The 24,334-nt window shown below is 36.6% G+C and overlaps 1 protein-coding gene across 2 annotated transcripts in view; it reads left to right on the top strand.

Annotated features, from left to right (window-relative positions):
• Positions 1 to 24,334, top strand: part of LAMA2 (laminin subunit alpha 2) — a 393,841-nt gene that overhangs the window by 168,309 nt on the left and 201,198 nt on the right. For both annotated transcript variants that reach the window (XM_042795940.1, XM_042795938.1), the window contains exons 11-12: positions 44 to 184; positions 1,536 to 1,709. In XM_042795940.1, the coding sequence (XP_042651874.1) occupies positions 44 to 184; positions 1,536 to 1,709 (315 nt within the window). The remainder of the gene's footprint in view (positions 1 to 43; positions 185 to 1,535; positions 1,710 to 24,334) is intronic.

Raw genomic sequence — 24,334 nt, 5'->3', positions numbered from 1 at the left:
CAATCTATGACAACTGAAGTAATATTCTAATGTGCATTTCCAGGAACATGTTGAAGGAGAAAACTGTGATCGTTGCAAACCAGGCTTCTTCAATCTACAGCAAAATAATCCCAAAGGCTGTGAGGAATGTTTCTGCTCTGGGAAAACAAACGTCTGCACACACTCTCACCTTACGTACAAAAGCGTAAGAAAAATCATACTGTATCAGTACATGTCACATCCGTTTTTTGTTTCTGTGTGTTGTCACTATTGTCACCACAGTGCATCTTATTATAAAATCATTCATGTTCTTTTATGCCCTATGGATTTTTCATTTATCCAAAAGAAAATGCATATAAGCTTTGTTTCTCTTCATTGTGTGAAAGTTCTGAAATAGTTCAGCTGAACAATGAGAAGTGCAAAGGAAGTTTTAACAATCATAAAGCAAGCCATGTGCACAGTCCTGGAATGTGTATACATAAATAGTCCTTAGTTAAATGCAACATATCCATAGGGCAACCTCTTTTCCAGGTCATTACTAAATTTCTAGACCTGAAATAATTAAGAATATTGAAACATTAAATGTACAGCACACAGATTATGTAAGAAAAAGATATGCCATACAGGGGGCATTTTGAGTGAATTTCTTTTGCTTACTGAATTCCTAGGAAAGGATGTGAAAGGGAGATGAACCTACTGTTCTTATTTGTGCTGTAGGAAAATGTTTTTAGCCTGCAAATATACTCTAAACTTCAAATTAGTTCTCAAAGCTCAGACACACATTCCACTGTAATGGATGTATGCTACATATTCATGTCTGTAGATCGAGTTTGGGAAACGCATTCCAGGTCTACTAGTTCCTGCTTTTGGCTGTATTGCTATGCTGGAAGTCTACAAGTCAAGTGTGCTCATTTACATGCCAGCAACTGGGAATTTTTCCATCCCGTGGCTGAGCTAATATATTGTTCTGCTTGTATCCAGGCTCCAGAAGCCATCCTTGTATGAACAGCGTGCTCTTCTCTGATGATTCATTTTTAGTTACGGGATTTCAGAAATTCAAGTGTTTGTGCTTTCCAGCTTTGATTTAGCTTTCTAAAAAAAAAAGTATATTTGAACTTGTAATACTTGAGAGTTACAAGTTATTATAAATTATGCTGTCTACAACAATCAGAAAATGTATATCCACTTGTCAGCTCATCTTCTGTACCATCTGTGACTGATATTACTTATTGAAAACTTGTATAATATTTGGAGATATTCTTGTGCATATGTACAATGGAATTTCCTCCTTGCTTTGAACCATATGAAGCAGAGAAAGCAAATATTTGCAGTTTCTTCAAATTACTCAGAAGTTATAACTCCCAGTCACTTACAATATGAGAAATTTTTGCTGTTACTGTGTTGTTGTTTCCTTTGTTCCTAAACTGTTATTAATCATGTAAACCAAACCATTTTTTTTTTAAATGGAAGAGTGAGAGGCTGTGACCGTTGAAATGACTGATGTCCTGATTCTCATTGTAATGTGTTTTGTTTTGTTTTGTTTTCTGTCATTATAGATAGAAGACATGAATGGCTGGTATCTGACTGGCTTACCAGGCCTCATCAGAGTTACCCCCAAGCAAAAGAGATTTGATGGACATCAGCAGTTTAGCATCAGCAACGTAGCTGCACGAAAAGTTCTGCCACAGACTTATTACTGGAGTGCACCCAGTTCTTATTTGGGCAACAAAGTAAGTGCAGATGGTACTTGCCTAAATGCTAATTTGATTTATTGAGAAAAGAAGTAAGGCTTTGAAGGGGGGGGTGGAGCTGAGGGGAGATAAAGTTGGATAGCTATTTGACCAGCAAAATTGCAAGCAGAAAGAAATCAGGCGTATGGAGAAACCTTGTGAGGCAAAAAGTTAAATAGAGAAAATTAACTAAGTATCTTTGAACTTGAGCCTTCTTCAGGCTTCTGCTGTCAGGTATTAGAGAAGTCTTTATAGTTTGCATCATGAATGAATTAGTTGGTGTGTGGTTCAGCTTGTCCTGTTCTCTTCCCACCTTGTCCTCAGCTTTGAAAACCATTTCCCTTGTCTGCTTTTCAAAGATGCAAGTTGTGTATCAGATGTTGTGGGGGTGTGTTACAAAACTTTAATGTTTGGCAAGAAACTTGTGTGTGGGGAGCGCTCTGCCCTGGAACTCAGAAAATGATGTTGTGAGCTCTGTGCCAGTTCTAATGCATATATTTATCCAAGTCTGCATGTGTCCATGTGTTCGTTTACACGCATAGTCACGCCCTGCAGCTTAATACCAAATATTTGCTTTCTAAAGTCCTGAATGCTTTAGTGGTCTGACTATCAAGCTTCTCACCATTAGACTTTCTACTATCATACACGATACCTTCATGAAAATCTCATTTTTTTCCAGAGAGTAGAGTTGATGACTGAATCAGTCCTAAATGTGAAGCTAAACGACTTTCCATATACCGTAACCCCGATTATGCTAAAACTTATCAGAAATTCTACCACTAATACATTTGAGTACATTTTCCTCTGTAGTCTCTTAAGGCTAGTCAACCTCTTATTTATTTATTTTTTTCCTGCTGGCTGAAAATCAACATGACAGAAGATAAGTGAGCATGTTGAAACTGAATAGCATCATTCTAAAGAATTGGGCATCCTGTTCATGCCTATAAATTGTTAAAGATAGTCAGGCTCATTTAGCTAGGCCAGGGAGAGTTTCTTCTATAATCTTCCATGTCTGGTGAACTTACCCTGATATATGAACTGATACTTTTCCAGACAGAATTTCATCCTGCTTCTATTCAGTGAGCAAAATAATGGTAAGAATGTGCACAAATTATTTGAACGTGGAAGATGCTTTTTTAGTGTAATTTGGAGGTCCTTTGTGGTTACTGTCAGATATCTCTGTATGAATGAAGCAATTTGCCTTAATAACTGAACCATATAAATTTTTGATACTGCAATAATACTGAAAGCACTCACAAATTACCACAATACATCTTAACTGTCATGTTGCATCACGTAAATTATAGTCATAATGACATGCTTAGGCCATATGATTTGTGCTATGGAAAGTGAAATGGAAATAGAATATTGAGAGTCTTTATTTGTAAACTCAATAAAACATTTCTCTAAATAGCTGTGTCGTGGTTTAACCCCAACCAGCAACTAAGCTCCACACAGATGCTTACTCACTACCCCCTGGGGAGAGAATTGGAAGGGAAGAAGTGAGAAAACAATGCAGGGGTTGAGGTAAAAACAGTTTAATAGGTAAAGCAAAAGCTGCACACACAAGCAAAGCAAAGCAAGGGATTCATTTACCGCTCCTCATGGGCAGGCAGGTGCTCAGCCATCAGAGCAGGCAATCTTCTTTAAGAATTTTGGTCTTAGGAAATACAGAGAATGATTTAGGAAGTCTTATATCAAGATGTACACTTCTGTTGTAAATTATAAACCTTGTGTCAAAGAAAACTGCCTTTACTTTTTATTGTTAAAATTATTGCTCTTAAATACTATTCCCCAAAATAAAATTGAGTAACAAAAGGTAGTAACTAAACTATATTTCTTAGTTTTCAAATATAGCTCACAAACCTTATTTAGAATAATTCTTTTAATATAAAGTTGGCATGTTATGCATATGCTTCCACAATGTTGATTGCCATATGTGTGCTATCTGCTTGTTTTACATCCATCTCCAAATGCTTCTTTTGGATGAAAAAAGCATTATAAATAGGGTGCCTCTGAGTGTGCAGCCTTCAACTTTTTCTTTTTTGTTTAAATCTGGGTAACACTAGGCTATGTGATACTGGTTTTTGACCATGTCTTTCAGGAGACATCTTAAATAACAAGAGGCTATACATGGTACAGGATTTTTGTTTATGTCAAAGTGTGACAAGAACATGAGCAAATTATTTTAACATCACTGTATTCTTTTAGTTTTCTAAATATATATGCTGCTACCAAAACTTAAAGTTTGTTGTACAAATGATTTTTTAAAATCCAGGTATTTTATTCATATACTATGTGTTTGAACTGAAAAGTTGCACACTGTTTTTGATGCAGAATATGTAATCTGGAGGAATTTAATTACTAGAAATAAAATATCTAGTGGATAATTTGGGAGAACAGATTTAAAATGGCTAGTATTAAGGTTTTAGTAGGTTTCATAAAACTGTTTATCTTCTTGCCTGCCTACCTTATCATAGCCTACTGAACGAATGATTGCAGCACTCATGAGGACTTGTGGTCTGTTGGAGCTTCTAGTTACTCAAAAATTGTCTTATTCTATCAACTGTAATTACATTCTAGGTATTTGAAAACCCCATTTGTTTTTTGTTAAGTTTCTTAAATTGTGTTGACAATGGATATATAAGTTTATTTTAAACTTGTGTCCATGCTAAAATATTTTATAAATTTGTCTGGAAGTGTTATGAGTTACATTCTGATAATGTTTGATCAGGGCACTGAGAGGAAAGTATAAAATGAATTTAAAATTAGATCTCAAGCTCAACAGGGTGATGTGAAACTCTTGTTTCTTCAGTCAGTGTAAAAGGGTTAGGTGTCTGCAACGTTTCAGAAGTCTGTCATTATATATATATACTCTGCATTTTTTCCTTTGATACTTCATCAAAAATCAATTTCATAATTCCTATGCTGAGTAGAAGACATTTATGGTTAGCCAAAAGAAAACATGATATGGAGCATATCTAAATAAACATATGACTTCCCACATGACCCCCACACATGAGGGGCAGCTGAGGCCACCTGAGATTCCATGAGGAAATATCCATCTTTGGTTAGAGAGTTTCTCTACTTTATTTTCTCTCTTCTGCTGCAAATTTTGTGCTCTTTTCTCTGCTAAGGGCCAGCTTTAACCATGAAGGTGGACATTTACTCTGCCTCTCTTAGGGGACTGCCCTCGGTCAGCAGTCACAGGTTAGTTCAGCCTTTAGGAGGTGGCTGTCCTAGAATCCAGGTCTCTGAACAGTCTTATGCCGCAACAGCCATCAGTCATACAGAAAATAGGTAAGATGTCCCCTTTAACTTCTCTAACTGGGTTTTGAGCAGATATTAATGCTGGCATTACACACTGCAAACAACATGATAGAAGCCCTAAAACACCTCTGCTCAAAACCACTATTTGCTTACCAGCAGATTTTACTCAGATTAAGAAGTTTCTTGCATCAAATGTTGTTTTACAGAGGAATTTGAACTAGTTGCACAGCATGATCCCATTAGTGTAAGTAAAGTTAATGTAATGGGGTCCTTCATGAAGTCAGAGTTGGTTGAAAATTAATGCAAAAGATGCTTGACTAAAATGCTTTGTTATCTCTTGGAAAAATTCTAGCACATCATGTTTGTCAGCTTCATAGACTTAAGCAGCCATATGGTAGATACACTGTTCTTTCTCTGACCTCTAGTTAAAACCAAGACAACAGCTGAAAGTTTTGTGTAGAGTCTGTGCATACAGAACAGAGAGGGGACTTGTTTGACTTAACACTGTCACTTCATTTATTTGGCCTGTTCTTATAATTAGCTTTGTAACCTATTTGCTGACTTATAGAAGGCAATGTTTCTTTAGTCCAGAAATGAAGACACTGTAGTACGTCCATAGTCAATATGTGCAAACTTTAAAAATCTATCAGCCCTTTAAAAGTATTCTACTGTGGAAATATGAAGATTGGGGTGAAGTGAGCTGTTTGTTTTGTGACATAGTATCTATTGCACACTGCCCAGAATACCTCATTGGATTAAATATTGAATTATAAAATAATCATAAGTTAGGTCCTTGTGGCTTTTATGTTTATTTCCTTCCATTTGTTTTCATTTCGTAGGCAATTCTGATGCAAAAGGCAGAATAATGCAAAGCAAATTGCAGTCTGCAGCTCCCAGAGGGGAGGGAGAGAGTTGAAACCCAAAACATAAAGAAGCGTAAATAATACAATAATCAGCTGGAACAGAAATGCCAGGATCAATTGTCCTAAATTATTAATGCGTCTAAACCCAGAAAGCTTTATCTAGTATTGTCATGGCTTCAGATCTCAAGACTTTCTTTTTCATAGTACATGATAGAGTTATATAGATCCACAACTCTTTCTTGCTTTTACTGCCTGCCTCAAAAAGAACAATCTGATTTAACACCTTTTGGTATAAATGGATGAGATGCAAATTAAATTGTTGGTGGAAGCTACTTTCTTCTACCATCACTTTGTTTTGAAATTCATTGGCTTCATGAAAAACAGTGAGTGACCTAGCCTACATAATTCCAACACTCAGCTGTGTCTTAAATTTAGCCAGCAGACTGATTTTTTTTGAGCATGTGTCTGTATTGCTTTTATTGTCAGGGAAGTGAAGTAGTGAAAGTTAGGTGGGCTGATGTGATGTCCCTTGGTGCACCTTCATAAAATACTTCTTTCTTCCAGCTGGTTGTATGGACAGCTTAGGCCCTCGTGTAGAAGATTTGGTTCCCTAGTGCAGATGGATTGTCCAAGTCTCATGCCACCTTTTAGCAACATAATGTCAGTGCTTGAAGTATCTACTAACTGTGTGGGGGGTTTTTCGGCAGTAAGTCCAGTACTTCATGATGAATTTGCCTTTTTTATACCCTCTGCACAGAAATGAGTTTCAGCCCCAGGTTTGAATGTGTAACAAAGAACATCCCCTAGCTTGCAGAAGTAAATTGGGGATGCAGCAGGGAATGTGATCCTCAAGTTTACGGCATAACATGTCAAAACCAATTTTGTACAGACATTTACTGATTCTTAATAGCTTGTAAGTTTGAGTGGAATGAAATAGTTAATTTATATGCATGTTATCCATATTTGTAAAAGAAACAGTAATAGGCATCAGCAGCACATAGTATGCAAGTAATCTCCATACAGTGTAACGCCCCTGAAGTTATTCACAGTCACTGCAGATCCTCAGATTTTTTTAAGTAGTGTGAACAGCCAACACATGGCAGAAAATGAAGATGATTCATTTGAACCTAAAGAAAAATATCTTTTGTGAAGACAGCTACTTCAATATCTTTTGTCTTCCATATTTGAATGCATTCTGATAAAAAGCTGGTTTAGTTTATTATTTAATTTTTAATTTTTAACAAACCTTAAACTATTACTTAAATAATGCAGTTTTATTTAAAATCGTAATCTAAATTGCCTTGACTGAAATTAAGTCACCATGATAATCAGGCTCAGTCAACAATGTGAAGATGTTTTCAACTTATACCAAATGTGCTGTTTATTTTATTAGCACTTACTTCACTATAGCTTCTAAAAATTGAGGTAATAGGCAAATTCAGGTACTGAAAGGATGAGACAAACATAGCAGGAATACTAGTGAAGAGCAAAACATTTTAAAGACCTGAACCACAGCTGACTGATGCTTTCTTTAAGTTTTCTTAATTTGTGTTGCACTATTGGATTTAGATTCCTTATCTTTGCTGAAATACTCTCAGCATGGCACCACAAAATGAGACGGGTAGGTCTCTGCATTCTTTCACAGCTGTGGCTAGCCAAAATTTGTTTAATCCCCAGTACAAATTGTAGCAATATCAGGACTGTCCTATGTGGGGTTCAGCTACCCATGACTGTGAAGAACTACCAAGATGTAAGTAAATTTTGCACACTTTGTTCCTCATTAATGCTTTTAATGATGTTTGGATAGCCTGTTGGGACAGCTCAAGTACAGCCATTATTGTGATTGCAAGGAAAACTAAGGATGCCCAGTGGACTGTTACGGCCTCTTTGTGCCTTGGAAATGAGTTGAAAGAGGGGTCAGAATCTGGCTAGCTGAGTCCAATGACTGCAGTATTTCATATATCCAGTGATACAGTTAATTTCTTTGTGCTAAAATCATCTTATACTACTGTAGAGAAAAGAGGAAATTTATTGTTGGTGAAATGATTTCATAAATCTTAAGTGTCCTTTGTGTTACCTGCTTACCCAAGTCTGTCTTGAAAGCAAGGGTTTTAATCAATAGTGGCAGTTGAAAAATGGAGAAACAATCAGGAAATAAAGTAGTTTCATAAAAGAATGAATGATAGAGATAGAATACTGAGGGGTGTTAGGAAATAATGAAGAAAGTAAATTGGGGAATATGCTTACCAGATTGAAAATTCTTGCTCTTCTTATCTTTGATATCAAATACTAAAATACTGAAGGATCCAACAAAGCAGAAGAAAAATTAAAAATTCTTTGACTTGAAATAATTAATGTATTTGGTGATTTGTACTGAGGGCTAAATGACATGCAAAGAAGCATGGTGATGGTGATTCCTAAGCTAGAGATAACTAAATTGAACAGTAGTTACTTAAGGCTGCAAAGGAAAATGGAAGTTTATGAAAGGGAGGATACATGGGGGTTTTGTTCCTCTTGTATGCCTTTGAATGCTAAGTACTTCTTCAGCAAATAAGCATGTGATTTGAGAATTATATTTGGAGCTCCTTGCCGATCGCAGGTTACCTGGAAATAAAGGGTTTAATGGAGTTTTACTCATCTTATCCACTTACATTAGTCAGACAGAATTTATAGTCCAGACACCTAATTGATACTAGGTTACACAGGAGTGTGATGAAGGAATCTATGCCCATCTAAGAGCTATTGAAAGGTCATTCTCAAAATATGAGAGCCAAAAAGAGGTAGTGTTCAGTTCAGTTTCCAGATTTCCCTTTATGAATAATTGAGTTGCTATTTCTGTTTGATTTACCCGTCTTCCCCCCAATTTACTTTAAACTTAAATTAATTACAAAAAATTGAATTAGAATGTAATTGGAATTTTTGAGTTCATAGCTCATTAGTAAAACTGCATAATGCCACTGATCTTTAGTTTTGTAATTTTGTGGTATTCAACTTTTGCTTTCCATATCAAAAAAAGCAGTATGGAGAAGGGCAAAAGTACTGAGAATTTCTGATGGTGCGCAAGGGAAACAGCCTTTTCTGCAAACCATTTGTAGTACTTTCAATCTGTGCTATATTGTTTTTGAAGTCTGGCATGCTCAGTAGTATCTGACAATCTCAAAATGTTCTTGATATGCAGCTTCTCTACAAGATGGATAAATTCCATTATTTCCATTTTATATATAAGAATTAGCATTGCTTTTCTTCTCATCTGTCTTCAGAAACTAAGTTTTGGTGCCTGAACTTCATTGACTAATTTTACCTTGTGTCATTAAAAATTTTAAGACCAAACCAGGGTAACACAGGTGCCCAAATCCAAGTGCTAGTCACCTGTGTACAGATGCAATTAAGAGATATATGCATGTGAATGTGTGTGACACATATTTCACTGTATGGGTGTCATGAATTTTTAATCTGTTCATAGGTCTGAGAGACCTAATCCAACTAACTTTGTTAGTGGCATTTTAAATCCATTATCATTAACAAACAGGATGTGTATTTGTACAACAAAATATTGGCAGGAGTCATTAATTTTTAACAGACGAAGCACCATTACCAAATAGAGTATAGGAGAAGGGAGAGCGGTTTATCAGTAGTTGAAAATGGTACAAATTCAATTAAGATATGATTAGTGAAAGAAAACTCAAACTGACACTCAAAGTGTATGCAAACAACTGCTTTTAATTTTATGTTATGTTTGTTTATGGGGAGAAGTAACCAGTTCCACAACTAATTATAATAAAAATCAAATGAGTAATTTGGTAAATTCTATATATTCTTGACTTTTTCATAAATGATTGGTGAGCTGTAGGGCCATTATGCTGTGAGTGCCTTACAAACTGTAATTTTCAGAGGGTGATTTTCCAAACTTACTAAATTTACAGTCCAAAAAGTAAGTATCAAAATTATCACTTTTGTATATTTCAGTTTAATAAGAAAAAGAGGAAGGCGGGCCATCAGTCTGATATGAACATAGTATTTTAACACCTCTGCTGGGTCTGGTTGGGCTGGAGTTAACTTTCTTCATAGTGATGTGTATGGTGCTGTGCTTTGCGTTTGTGGCTAAAACAGTGTTGGTAACACACCGGTCTTCTGGCTCTTGCTGAACAGAGCTTGCACAGCGTCAACACTTTCTCTCCAACCCTTCCCACCGATCAAGTCTTTTCATCTTCCTTCTATTTTCTCCCCATCCCATGGGAGAGAGGAGTAAGTGAAAGGTAGATGGGTGGCTGCTGGCCAGAGCTGGCCCACCATAACACCACTGAAAGTGATGGAAGACATAGAACCTTAAAGCCTTTGACAATGCAGCAGTTGCAAAGGAAGGTTTCAGTATGGCTGCAATATACTGACAAAGAGTTGGACAATTAAATGGTAACTGGAACTGACAAGAAAGTAGCACAGTAGTGGTCAGAAGCTTGAACTATTGGTTTAGTTTTAACTTGTCTTTTCATAGAGTCATTCATTATTCTAAACATTTTAACATTGTGAGTGACAATATCTGAATAGAGTATGAGGCATCCTTTAAGTCCTGTCCGTCCTGTGTCTCATGTACACTATTTCCTCTGTCTCATCTACCCTACCATCACCTGATTGCTAAAGAGTTCTGAATGGACCCATACTGTTTCATTAAGTCTCTAGAGGGCAAAACAAGCTCAGTTACTTTATGTTCCTATCAAGTTTATGTACTGTAAGCTGATCTTTAGCAGAAGAAATGATGGGGCCAAAGATTTTATTTTCCAGACAGAGACTCTAGTTAACCATAACAACTTTCTTTAGAAAACATACCTCAGCAGAAATTTTAAATATTCACTAATTTTCTAGTAGTAAAGGTTACCCTAACTAATGGATGAATTTGCCTTTGTCTTCCCAGACACAAGAAACAAAAGGGTTAAGACCAGATATTTGGCATACTGAAGGGATAATCGTGTGCTAGAACCCCAGTCTGAACTGTGATAAATTATTAAACAAGTGGTTTGTTGTGTGATTGAATATTACCTGCAAAGCACTGAAAGCACAGCTCGTCTCCTTGAGGCACATCCAGACCTAACTGAATTGAGCCAATTAGACTGACTGTCTCTTCAATGAGTTGTGACCTATCAATGGTAATAGCTTATTATGATGATAAATGAACCCATCTCTCAAACTGAAGCCTGAGTACACACTTCAGCAGTTTCCCTGAACCATAGGGCCATTACCTATCAACTTCAGATTGACAGGAGTGACAGCAATGAGAGCAGCTAGCATGCATATGTAGATACAGATGATTGTTTTACCCAAATGAATATATTTGCACTTATTTTTGGTGAGGTTGTTTTGTGGTTTTTGGTTCTTTTTTAATGGGCCCGCCTGAACATTCCATATTTTGCTAGAAGTACCTGACATTTCTCACAATATGTGCAGTACCACCCCTCTCTCATGAGATGGCTGGATGAATTTCTGATTGCTATCTTTTCAGTCTCAGAGGCACTCTGTATTATGATACAAGTGAACCCTTTTTTCCAATTTAAGAGTTTGGTTTATTTGTTTGGCCCTCTTAGCCCTGTGAATTTAATTTCACGAGGTAATTTCCTCAGAAAAATGAACAAGATAGAGGAACTGTAACATTACCTATATTTTTCATTATTTTATTAGAAGCTTTTGAAAGCTTTAAGTATCAAATGTCATGAAATACTTAGGCACTTCTGGACCAGTTCTTTGGCTAGTTTAACTCTTTTTGGAGACAGGAAAATTTTTGACAGTGAAGGCAATTGTTTTAACAACTTTCTGTGTTAGTTTTCTTCGGGGCTTTTTTAGTCACTTCCCCCACTGCCAGTTAAGGATTTTAAGTGTATTTTATTAATTAAAAATAACAGTGCCAGAGGTACAAACTTTCAATTTACTGTTCTGAAAGAAGATTTTGATTATGACTCAGTTTTTAAAATGAAATTGCGTAAGAGCAATGTCTCTATATATTCCTAAAACTATATCTCAGTTATCCATGATAGCTACAGCCTGCTCTGAAAGTGTATCCTGGAGTGAGTTCCCTCTTGAATGAAAGGCTTTAAGATCTGCTACTACCCAGTCAGCTCAGCAATCCTATCTATATCCATACCTTTCTTACCTAGGATGCTTTGTACCAGAAGGTTTCCTGCTGTGTGTCCCGGTGAGCTGTGCCTCACTACAGTGTATACTTTTACTGTGCAGTCAATAAGGTAAAACATATATAATTGTAAGTTTGCTTTGCTGTGAACTATGTAGCACGTTTGCAATAATATTAATGCATATAAATACAGTGAATAGAAATCCATAATTTTCCATCAATATTGCATCTTCCATGCTCCAGAAAACCATAGCACAGTATTTCTTTTACTTTGAAGTTTTTTTGGAGCTCAGATGATCAAAGTATGTCATATTATAGAGGAACTTTTTCTTCTTACATATTTTAAATTAAATGTAACAATACAGAGCTATTTATACATCTAGTAATTTTAAATGTTTGCCGAGTTAAAAAAAAAAACAGATGGAAACGTAAAAAAAGTAAAATGAAAAAATGAATAGATCAGTGTTCTGTTGTCTTTAGTTATGAAAACAAGATTTCCTAACTTAATAAAATTAGGCAGTCTAAACTAATAAAACTGGTGAACTGAAACTGCATTTTTAAACTTACAAAGTAGATTTGTAACAACAGATGCCTTTAAAGCTGAACAAATAAATAGATACATTGTTTGGTCAGCTGTGTCTTATTACTTAAATGTGTGAGCTAATTCTATTTAGTCTGCTGTGATGAAAAGTCCTTTTGAGAAAGAACTTTCTACAGTTTTGTTACTGAGATTCATCTTATGTGATGTGCAGTCCAGTAAATTATTTCTGTGTTTCATAGATGATGTATTAGTTCAGTTTAGGTAGGTGCACAAAAATCCAGTTTTGTCACTGTCATGTGTCTTTTGTTTCATATCAAATATATGATACGTATACATATCTGTTTGAATACAGATAGTTTTATACATTTGTCTCCTCTGTTGAACAAAAATATGAATGTACGACACAAAGGATGTGAGAGAGTAAAACTAGCCACATGAGGTTAAAAAAAAATAGAATTTAAATATAGGAATGATCAAGGTAAATTTTCTTAAACAAACCTCAAGCTTTTATATTAAATCTAGCTGACAATTCTTCATTAAAATACTGGTTTAGCTTTTTCCACCAAACATTTTCAAATTTTCTATTAGAAAAATTGGAGTGAGATAATTTGTTTCAGATTTTGGACAGTGTCTGAGACTGTCTGGTATTAGTGGAGATTTTCTGAGCTACTGCAGCGTGCCTTTGTCTATCTGTCTTTTTCCATCCTTTGTTACTGGAACGGGTATAGCAGTACTAGGAAAGCTTTAACATTTGATACAAATACAGGTACTCAAAAGCTCTTATTCCCACCACGAATATGAACAAGTAGGTGACCTTATAAGTAAATCGTCATCATTAGCAAGCCTTCCCAGAGCTCCATGAAACAAAACATCCCTCTGCCTGCAGTATTCAAGGAGATAAATGATAGCTGAAAGATTTGGGAGAGTCAAAAGAGCTCTCCAGATCTCAGAGTATCTCCTCCTCACTGTCCCTGCACTGAGTCTCAATTTTGAATTAAATAGAAGTGTATTCATTGTTTAGTGGAGGTCTCATCAAACTGTATGAAAATGTGTGACAAAGCATGGTTGTTAGTACAATTGACAGAGTTGCAAATCTAATGTTTTTCCAAAAGTTACAGAGAAATGTAAAATGAAACAAGAAGAAAGGTTCCAAATTTTCATTGCAAATCTTTGTGAAAAAAAAATTCTATTAAGTTCACATGCTTTATTTAAAATAATGAAAGCAGCAGCTTTTCCCTTATATTTGTTTATAAATATTTTTCCTGACTTTAGTGTATTTTCAGTCTACCGCGTATATACTTGCCTCATAGCTATTGAGAGTAATACTCTAGGAAAATATGAAAAACTTAGTCTTAGCTATTTTTCCTGTAAATCATTATTTAGCTTCTCTGTCTACTTTCTTTCAAGTACTGTGAAGTGTTTTCTATATTTACTTTTGAGAAGTAAGATAATTCTGGGCTACCATCTATAGATGCATTATGCAGAGTATTAACATTATTCTGATCACATATTGTATATTCTGAAAGATAAGTGGTTTTGCTTCCGTCTCACAATTTTTACATGATAGTTTTTTCAAACTGTCTTTCAGTATTTTGGACGACTAAATGCTGAAGATTCTGTTTAGAAAATGGTTGTTCGATAGATCTATGAAATGTTTTATGACAATCAAATCTCTTTTTTTTTTTTTATGAATGCAGCTAAAGTAAAAACATACAGTAAATCTATAAAAAAATATTTTTTTGTTTTCTTCCAAAGATTCCTTGTGTTTTTAACATAGGAAAACTAATTTAAAATGTTATATAGGTTTTCTGTATGTATTTTGCACATTTTATTTTTTATTTCCATTTAAAATTTGACATTTTATGTCCATTTCTGCATAAAAGATATGCAGAACATGTAGCTATGTTCTGCTCTGTAACACAGCAAAAGACTGTATTTTTCAAATACAGAAGTTTGGGCCAGTTTGAATATATTCAGTGTTTTTTGAGTTGAAGATGACAAATTATTTACTTAGTAACATTATGAAATTTTTCTTAAGTTTAGAGAGAGGTTATTAGTCTGAACAGATTCTGATCTGACCTACCGAAGCCCTTCTGACATTTTTACGGCACGAATTTAGTTTCATATTCAAAAATCAAAATCTTCAGAGAGCTGAAAAGCCATCTATCAGATTCTCTATTTACCTGAGATTGTTCTGTGTTGCTGAGGTGTGTAGAGGAGAACCACAGCAGAAATAAGTGTAAAGTGACTATAGTCAACAATGTCTTTGAAAATCATGTTGCAGAGTTTCTTACTTGTTCGAAGTGTGCTGTTTTCTAGTGTGGGAAGGCCCACTTTTCATAAATACTACAGCATGTATGCTACTGCTGCAGCATTTCATAAAGCACTGAAAAAGCTGGGGTTTTTTACTGAAATGTGTTCAATTTGCCTGAAGAATATGGTGAATTTAAGCTTCAAGGGCAACCTTGTCTGCAGTTTCCATGAAATGATGGAGTTCAAGATCCTTAAGGCAGCAAGGAGGGTGCACAGCAAGCTTGTTACCCTGGACTTCAGGAGAGCAGACTTTGGCCTCTTCAGGCATCTGCTTGGCAGAGTAGCATGGGATAAAGCCCTGGAGGGAGGAAGGGCCCAGGAAAGCTGGTTAATATTAAATGATCCCCTCCTCTAAGCTCAGGAACGATGCATCCCAGTGAAGAAGAATTCAGGTAAGAAAGCCAGAAAGCCTGCATGGATGAACAAGGAGCTCCTGGACAAACTCAAAGACAAAAAGGGGGCCTACAGAAGATGGAAGCAAGGACAGATAGCCTGGGAGGAATACAAAGAAACTGTTGAAGTAGCCAGGGCTCGGGTTAGGAATGCCAAAGCCCTGATAGAATTAAATCTGGCCAGGGATGTCAAGGGCATTAAGAAAAGCTTCTATAGGTACGTCAGTGATAAAAGGAAGACTGAGGAAAACATGGGCCCTCTCCGGAATGAAATGGGAGACTTGGTTACCCAGGATATGGAGAGGGCTGAGGTACTCAATGACTTTTTTGCCTCAGTCTTCACCAGCAAGTGCTCCAGCCACACTGGCCAAGACACAAAAGGCAAAGGTGGGAACTGGGAGAAGGTAGAACAACCCACTATATGAAAAGATCATGTTCAAGACCATCGAAGGAACCCGAAGGTGCAGAAGTCCATGGGACCTGATGAAATGCATCTGTGGTTCCTGAGGGCACTGGCAGATGAAATGGCTAAGTCACTATCCATCATATTTGAGAAGGATGAAGTATAAAGATGACCCAGGGAATTACAGGCCATTCAGTCTCACCTCTGTGCCCAGCAATACCATAGAGCAGTTCCTTCAGGAAACTGTGCTAGGGCACTTGGAAAATAAGGGAGTGATTGGTGACAGCCAACATGGCTTTAGTGAGGGCAAATTGTGCCAGACAAATCTGGTGGCCTTCTACTATGGGGTTACATTGTTGGTGGACAAGGGAAGAGCAACTGATGTCATCTGCCTAGACTTGTGCAAAGCATTTGACACTGTCCTACATGACATTTTTGTCCACAAATTGGAGAGACATGGACTTGATGGATGGACCACTTGGTAGATAAGGCACTGGCTGTATGGTCACACTCAAAGAGTTGTGATCAACAGCTCGATGTCCAAGTGGAGAGCAGTGACAGGTGGCATTCCTCAGGGGTCAGTGTTGGGGCCAGTGCTGTTTAACACCTTTGTCAGCGACATGGACAGTGGGATTGAGTGCACCCTCAGCACGTTTGCTGATGACACCAAGCTGTCTGGTGCAGTTGACATGCTGAAGGAAAGAGATGCCATCAGAGGGACCTTGGCAAGCTAAAGAAGTGGACCCATGAAAAACTTGTGAAGTTCATCAAGGCCAAGTACAAGGTACTGCACATGGCTCAGGGCAATTCCAAGCATAAATACAGGCTGGTCGATGAGTGGATTGAGAACAGCTCTGCGGAGAAGGACTTGGGGATATTAGTGGATGGAAAACTGACCATAAGCCAGCAATGTGCACTCGCAGCCCAGAAATCCAACCGTGTCCTGGGCTGCATCAAGAGAAGTGTGGCCAGCAGGTCAAGGGAGGGGATTCTCCCTCTCTACTCCACTCTCATGAGACCCCACCTGGAGTCCTGTGTCCAGCTCTGGGGCCCCAAAATTAAGGACATGGACCTGCTCAAGCAGGCCCAGAGAAGGTCCATGAATATGATAAGGGGGCTGGAGCACCTCCTTTTGCAAGGACAGGCTGAGAGAGTTGGGGTTGTTCAGCCTGGAGGAGAGAAGGCTCCTGGGAGACCTTATAGTGGCCTTCCAGCACTTAAAGGGGGCTTACAGGGAAGTTGAGGAGGGACTTTTTATCAGGGAGTGTAGTGATAGGACAAGGGATAATAGTTTTAAACTGTCAGAGGTTAGATTTATATTAGTTATAAGGAAGAAATTCTTTCCTGTGAGGGTGGTGAGACATGGACAGGGTGGCCAGAGAAGCTGTGGCTGCCCCCTCCCTGAAAGGGTTCAAGGCCAGGTTGGACAGGGCTTTGAGCAACCTGGTCTAGTGGAAGGTGCCCCAGCCTCTGGAAGGGGGAGTTGGAACTAGGTGATCTTTAAGGTCCCTTCCAACCTAAACCATTCTGTGATTCTATGATTCTACGATTCTATTACATATCAGGATTTATTTTGCTCTAGGCAGGTAGTGACTACTGCTTTAAAATAAGTGGATGTTAATTAATGCTTCAATACAGCAGATATTATATTGGATAATGTGGATACAAATCCACATTACTAATGAAAAGATCCATCATAATGAGTATATTATCGTCTATGCTGAATTATGATGGAATTCTTACAGAAGGATAAATGACATCCATTGTAAAACCTAATGGATATCATTATGGTCAGTGTTAAAACAATGAATACCAAATGAATTAGTAATAGGAGGGACACTAAAATTAAATTTTATTCATTACCTGTGTTGGTAAAAATGTGTAATCAGTATCACAGATTTATGTACACATCTCAGTTAACTGTGCATGTGCTTTGGGTAATCTGGGACTGTCATGAAAATTTGAATACTGCAGCAAAATTCCTTAACCATTGCACTAGAAGTACCTATATATGTTTTATGTAAAATATTGAAATTACAAAGAAAATAGTCTGAATACTGCCCAAAAGGCCATAAATCTTTTATTCTTTTATTTTGTATACAAATAAACTTGAATAGAAAACTTGGCATTATGACAGTGGCAATTAAGCAGTTGTCCTCACTATGTGGACAAAAGCATGAATATTTAGTGACTTGAGCTGCCCTAAGAAGTGCATCTGCTTGGGACAGTGTTCAGCATCCCATTAAGAGCAAAGATAAAAGCATCCTGTGAGGTTGGATCTCCAACTATGAGTACATGGTATGTTCATTGAGCTCCTCAAACTTCCCAGGGTTCTTACAATTGACCATAGGGATTCATTGTTGTTGTAAACTCTATGAGGTCTTCTAATAGGTTCCCTTTATTATTTAATTAGTTAGCTTATTTATTTATTCCCTGTTAGTTTTTGTGCCAGCTCTCCACAGGGAAATTCAACTTGCTACAAGCTTTAGAGAAAATTATGTTGTTAACAACTGGTCTAAAAATACCACACGATCCCACTGAGTTCTTGTTTTTAGGGAGTAGAAAAGGAAAAAGTGGAGTTCATAAGGGGATTGTATCTAGGAAGAGTATGGATGCATGCTTGCATGTGGCCTGATTCTCATCTGGATGGCTAGGAAGAAAATGAAGTATAATTTTGCCAGAGAAGTATGGGTCATTTTTATGAGGGGATTTTTTCTATCTTGAAATAAGTAAGGCAAAAATTCTTCCATTTGATCTCAATCTGTATTGGGTATATTAACATATACTAGCTATTCTATTACAGATCTTTAATGTGGATCTGTATCATGTGTTCTGTCTGTGGGTCTGTATCAGGTATTCTACAGTGGCTCTGAGGAAGAACTTTGACCTGCAATACTGAGAGAAATAGAAGCACAATGTGTAATAAAGCAGTAAATTGCAAACAAGATTCACACTGCAGAGCTGAGAAGAGGCATTTGCCCTGAGAGGGAGATCATAGATTCAGGTTTCGAACTACTCTTGCCAAGTAGTTTTGTTTGGCTCTTCAGGGAAAACAGAGAGAGATGTCGTGATACATTACCTTCTGAGTATGTTGCTATTATGATGATCATAAGGCACCAAAAGAAAGGTTTATACTTCCAGTTCTTGACATAGAATCATAAACTGTTAATATCTCTCTGAGGAAAAGACAAAGTTTGAGAATATAACAGTATCTAAACTGTACCAGAGGAAAGTCCATCCAGCCCAGTACCCAGTTTAATCACAGTGGTCAGCAAATGCCAAGGGAAGAGCGTAAGAATAAGGCAAGGCTGTAGTGATACTTCATCACACACTTTTCTAATCACAACCAACCTGTAGCCGGGGTACTTCTGAACGGATGGAGGTGTCTTTGTATTTAATGATCGTCATTCATACTAACCACACATGAAAACCTTTATCACATGAATATCTAGCAATAAATGAGATTCTTGTTTGGGACAGTGAGTCTGGTTCTGTAGCAGCCCACTCTGTGTCCGGCCCTCTACCATCGTTATTTGATTTTGAATTCACCCTGAAAAATAGTTTGTATGGGAAAATCCATGAGATCAAAATGTTTCCTCTCCAGCCTCAGCTGCGCTATTAAATGTTCTTTATTTTTTTTAAGCAAAACCACAGTGTTTTTGTAATAGGTCTTAATGCTTCTTTACTCTGTCCATTTATGCTGGCAAGTCAGATAAGTGGTCTGGAGGCAAAATTAGCTGTATTTTGTAAAGAAATTTAGGTATTTGCCATGACATCAAAGTACAGACTGTTATATTTGCTTCTCATCCATCTGTTTATGCTTCAAATAGCTGTAAATTTGACACTGATCAGAAAGAAGGAAGATATTTTGAGATTATATTGTAGGTAAATCCTTTTTAATGTCTCTTTTTCAGGAATAAGTTATTTCTCTCTTTACATTATAACCTTCTGCTATTTAGTTAAACCAGTTATGTTATCGGTAATTAGAATCTATATATCCTTGGTGTTAATAGATTAAGAATTTTTAAACCTATCTGATTCAAGTAGGTATCAAAATAAATGAATGAACAACGTTGTTATTACTAGTCTAATTTATGTGACTGTATCACACACTACATTTTAGTACTGGAGTATATAAAAAGCAGTGAGTCCTGGAAAGTGATCTGAGCCAGTACTAAAATAGCTAAATAGGGTTGAAGAAGGGGAAGCAATAAATCAGATCAAGTAGCATCATAGGAGGATATGTAAAAGAAGAATTAGTGTAACTACTTTGCAAGACATATTCTGGCTTTTCTTGAGTGGGCCCCTGCAAGAAAATAGTGGTCACAAAATATCTTTCACAGCTTTTGTTGTCTCACTTCTGTTGCAGAATGAGATCAATAATGTGTTCTCCAAAACCTGCTTTGTGCTGACCAAGTAGAGTATTGTGGGACAGTTAATTGTATAAAAGTATATGTGATCATGACCTCATCCTTTTTACTTATCAGCTCCTCAGCTGTGGTAGCTCTCTGTGCTCCTTTAAAAGATGCACCAATTAATGATATTTTGCACACTATTGACTTCAGTTATGAAGCAGAGAAGATGTATTTCATATCGTAATGTCTTGTCTTAAACCTTAAACATCTTTCTGGGGGCCATAAGAATAACCATGTGTGTCCTCAAAGTGGAGTTGAGACTTCTGTTCTTAACTGTGTACTTGTTCAGTAGCTACTCTGCATTGGTATTGTCTTCTCTATTCTTGTAGACATCACAAATTGCAGATGACCAGTTTTCAGTTTGTGAGGCTACTGTTGATGTTTCTTGTATGATGGGATCCAGGCAAAAGCATATAAATGTCTTATCATTAATGTAATGTTGAAATGCTGTTAGTCATATCTTGTTTCACATGTGTGTTAAGTCATTGATTAAGCCTTTTAGATATTAAAACACCATGAACTTGAAAACAAAACCCTCCATAGTAGAAATTATTGCTAGGGCACTATGTCTAGAAATAAAGTCTGTACAAAAATGTTCAAAAGGAATTGTGGAGTTCAAGCATTTTGTGTTATGACTTTGAGAAGCAACTAAGCAAATAATTGTGCAAAAATACATGACACAGATACCATAGCAAGTTAATCACTTTGGTGTTCCTCCTCCTTCACAAAAGTGAGCTGCATTAGGAGATTACCTATAAAAACAATCTGACCTGAGAGATTCTCATGCTGTATGGATTGAGGATTAGGTACTGCTCCAACAGCCAATTCACTTAATAACTTCTCGTGTCTGAAGTTACATTATCCACTTTTCTATCTTTTACAGAATCCAGCTAAGCTAGATCAATATCCTGAGGAAATGTGGCTTTCTATTTTAGGATGACATTTCCTACTTGGCAGGATATTATCTTCATGCAACATGTGTACAATATGGTACTAATTTATGTCTGTGTGTTAGTCTGGGAAAAGTTGCCTTGCACAATGTATTAGGGCTTACAACTATTACTTCAGACATTTTTAAATGCTTTTAAAATATCATACACTTACTCATTTTCCTGTAAAATGATACGGTATTGAGCAGAGTCTAGAGTTGTAACTGTAATGAAATGAAGGCCTAATAATTTAATAATAATTTTCATCATTAACTTCTCATTCCATTAGGCTGAAACTGGGGTAATAAAATGGTGCTTGGATCAAGACTCAACACACAAAGTTCTGTATTCAACCATAAGGTGCCACTTGAGTTGAATGAGTTTTAAACACACAGATTACCAAAAATGGAAACAAAAGTTTTCAAAGTAGTTTTTGAGCTATGCTGTCAGAAGTGTTGTTCACATGGGTACTTTAAGGACCCATCTGTTATAATAAACTAAGAATTGCTGGGACTTGTTCTGTAGATTTGAGACCACTGGTATGGGCATACTTTTGAAACACTATGCTATTGAATTAGTAACAACTATTTAAAGAACAGTATGGTGTAACTAATAAAATTATTACATTACTTTACTTAAATCTCTCATCATCCAGAAGAGAATTGTCCCATCCAAACTATAATTTGAGAATGGGCTCCTAGCCCGTACTGCCTCTCAGACTCCTGGAGACTCCTTTTGTTATTATTTTCTCCTCCCTCTGTGCTAATAATTTGAACTTCTCCAGAGTTAAGCAGTATGCATCTAGTTGAGCATAGAAAAAATTCAAACCACATTAATTATTTGGCAAGATGAAAATCACTAGAGAAAACCATTCTAATCAGTTTAAAGAGTTGTGATTTGCTGGCTCACCATGCAGTTTATCAAATGAACTTCCTAAATGGGAAGTGCAGAGACCTTGCCAAATAATTAGTTCTATTCTGGTGTGTTAAGTTCACAGGCCAGTCTCGATGGTTTCCTATGTAACCAGAGGAGAGAGACAAGTTCCCCCAAAGGGCAATTCATAGTACTAACTTATACTCTACATGAACTTAGGGATACTCTCCTTCTTCACTGACAGTGGAGAGAGACTACGAATATCACCTCTAAAACTAAATGAGGCATCTATCATTATCTGGAGTTAGGGTCCCTGCAGTGTTCCCACTTTAAGTATTCCATTTTGAAAATTATGCAAAAATGCTGACAGAAGGTAGATAAAAGGGTCCAAATCCCTGTCCTATTCATAAGAAGTACTTTAGTTTGTAATTTCTGTTGAAAATCTCTTTTGACAGTCTGCGCTGGTCTCTTTACCTATAAAGTAAGCTTAAATATAGAAAGTCTCATTGTGCCATTGGTATTAGATTTGTGCTAGAAACCTGTACAGACAAGTTAAATATCCTGTATAATAACACCCAGATCTCCCAATCATGTGAGACATTTCACAAAATAATCTCTTGTAATGTTTCTCAATTTACACATAAAAGTAAGATACAGCATCCTGTGTGTAACATGGCTATAAGGAAACTACAGTCAATATAATTTGTAAATTTTACATTACACTTGTAAAGTTTACATTACAAAAATGTTTATATGTACATTACTGAGATGTTTATATGTGGCAGGTTATAAACCATTAACTTTCTAAACTATAAAGCAAAGCACAAAATGTATATACATACTTGAATCATCTTGTGATTGCAAAGGTCATTTCTTCATCCAGTCATGTCTGCATATTGTCCCAGTGTCAAATATAACTAATGCTTATATGGAAAAAATACTATTAATAAATATTTATGTATTTTAGCTTTCTGAATAAGGTGAAGCAACTGGAAATCAGTCATCAGCACATGGCCAGTCAGCAACTGCACATGACCAGTCAGTTGTAGATCCACAGTGGTCCAAAACAACATTTATTAAATAATTGACTTGGCTATACTGCTATCAGCAGGGTGATGTAAATGTTCTGAGCTAACTCTAAATGATCTAGGTTAGTTAGTTATTAATAACTGAATTACCAATCTCTGTAGTCTATACTGCTTCCAGTCCATAAGTTAACTCAAGCACCTCTACATGCAATAATCTGTTAATTTTTGCACAGTTTTGCACCAAATTGATGTCATGCATCAGTAAAACAAAATTCAGACTAAAGTAATTTATATAATAGACAAAAGCAATACGGAGAGTTAGTATATCTAAATAGGGAGATAACTTGAAAGAGAGAGTGAGTTGAGAAGTAGTTTTAATTGCATGGAGACATATGAGAAGAACACTGAGTAAAAACAAGGTCATGCTGTGCCTAGATACATTTCCAGGAAAACATAGTTACTTAATTTACGTGGGAATTAATTTAAATTAAATGTACTGAAAGCTGCAGAAATATTTGTGTCACCCAAGAGATTGTCCTCGCTTGAGTGGCAATTCATGTCCTGATGGATAGTTAGCGCTTTCATATCCTGCTTTGAACTTTAGCAGAAGCTCTACAATGTTCTGGGGGCCTGCCCTCACCAAGAAGAAATTCCAGTTTTCTTAGAAAACAGCAAATAATACAACACCATGGAGACACCTGTGGTTTATGGTAAGTAGCCAAACTAACAGTCAGTTGTAGACCCACTTAAATTATCTAGCTCAAATATTTGTTCCACACTTCAGTGTTTACACAGTCTCTTCTTCCCTGCAGCAGCTAGATTTTTAATCTGAAAAAGGATAGTTGTAATTTGCTCTGTAAATAATTCATGTGCACTGGAATTATGCAGCATTAATTTTAAGGGTGAGAAGCTATAACCATGCAAGAAGACCAGGGATTCTAGCAAGATGGGAATCATTCTCAAGTGTGTCTGAGTGAATAATCCATCTTTCATTGGGCCGTGAAATAAAAAATTTGGGGCAAAGGGTAGTGGGAATTTATTTGCATCAAGTTGGGTTTTTTTTTTTTGCCCAGCAAAAATGAGAAACTGAAGGATTTCATTAAAGGTCAAAGATCGAAGGTTTCATTTGACCTGGAACAGATTTTTTTTGTTTGCAGGCATTTATTAAACTGTCTCTGGTGAAGTACAGTACCATGACCTATTCCAGAGAATAAGAATCATACTAAAAATGCTAAATGCCAGTAAATTTCATTTGTGCCTGAGTTCATAGTAGTTAAATGGCAGTACAGAGATCCACAAGAACTAAAATACAACAAGAAACAGTCTGTGTCACATCTTGCATATGGACTTTAGAGAAGAATAGTTTTTCTTTAAAGAGTTCGGTGGTTGACACACTAGAAGTTAAGAGTTCTTTTAGTTGCAGTACCTTAAACTTACTGTTCATTTTAATCAGTTGAGTCGGTGAGATTGACCTAACTGG

This window comes from Tyto alba, unplaced genomic scaffold (assembly GCF_018691265.1).
Source record: "Tyto alba isolate M040663 unplaced genomic scaffold, T.alba_DEE_v4.0 Super-Scaffold_22, whole genome shotgun sequence".
NCBI classification, from domain to species: Eukaryota; Metazoa; Chordata; class Aves; order Strigiformes; family Tytonidae; genus Tyto; species Tyto alba.
The sequence above is the reverse complement of the archived record's forward strand: the minus strand, read 5'-3'. Positions and strand labels throughout refer to the sequence as shown.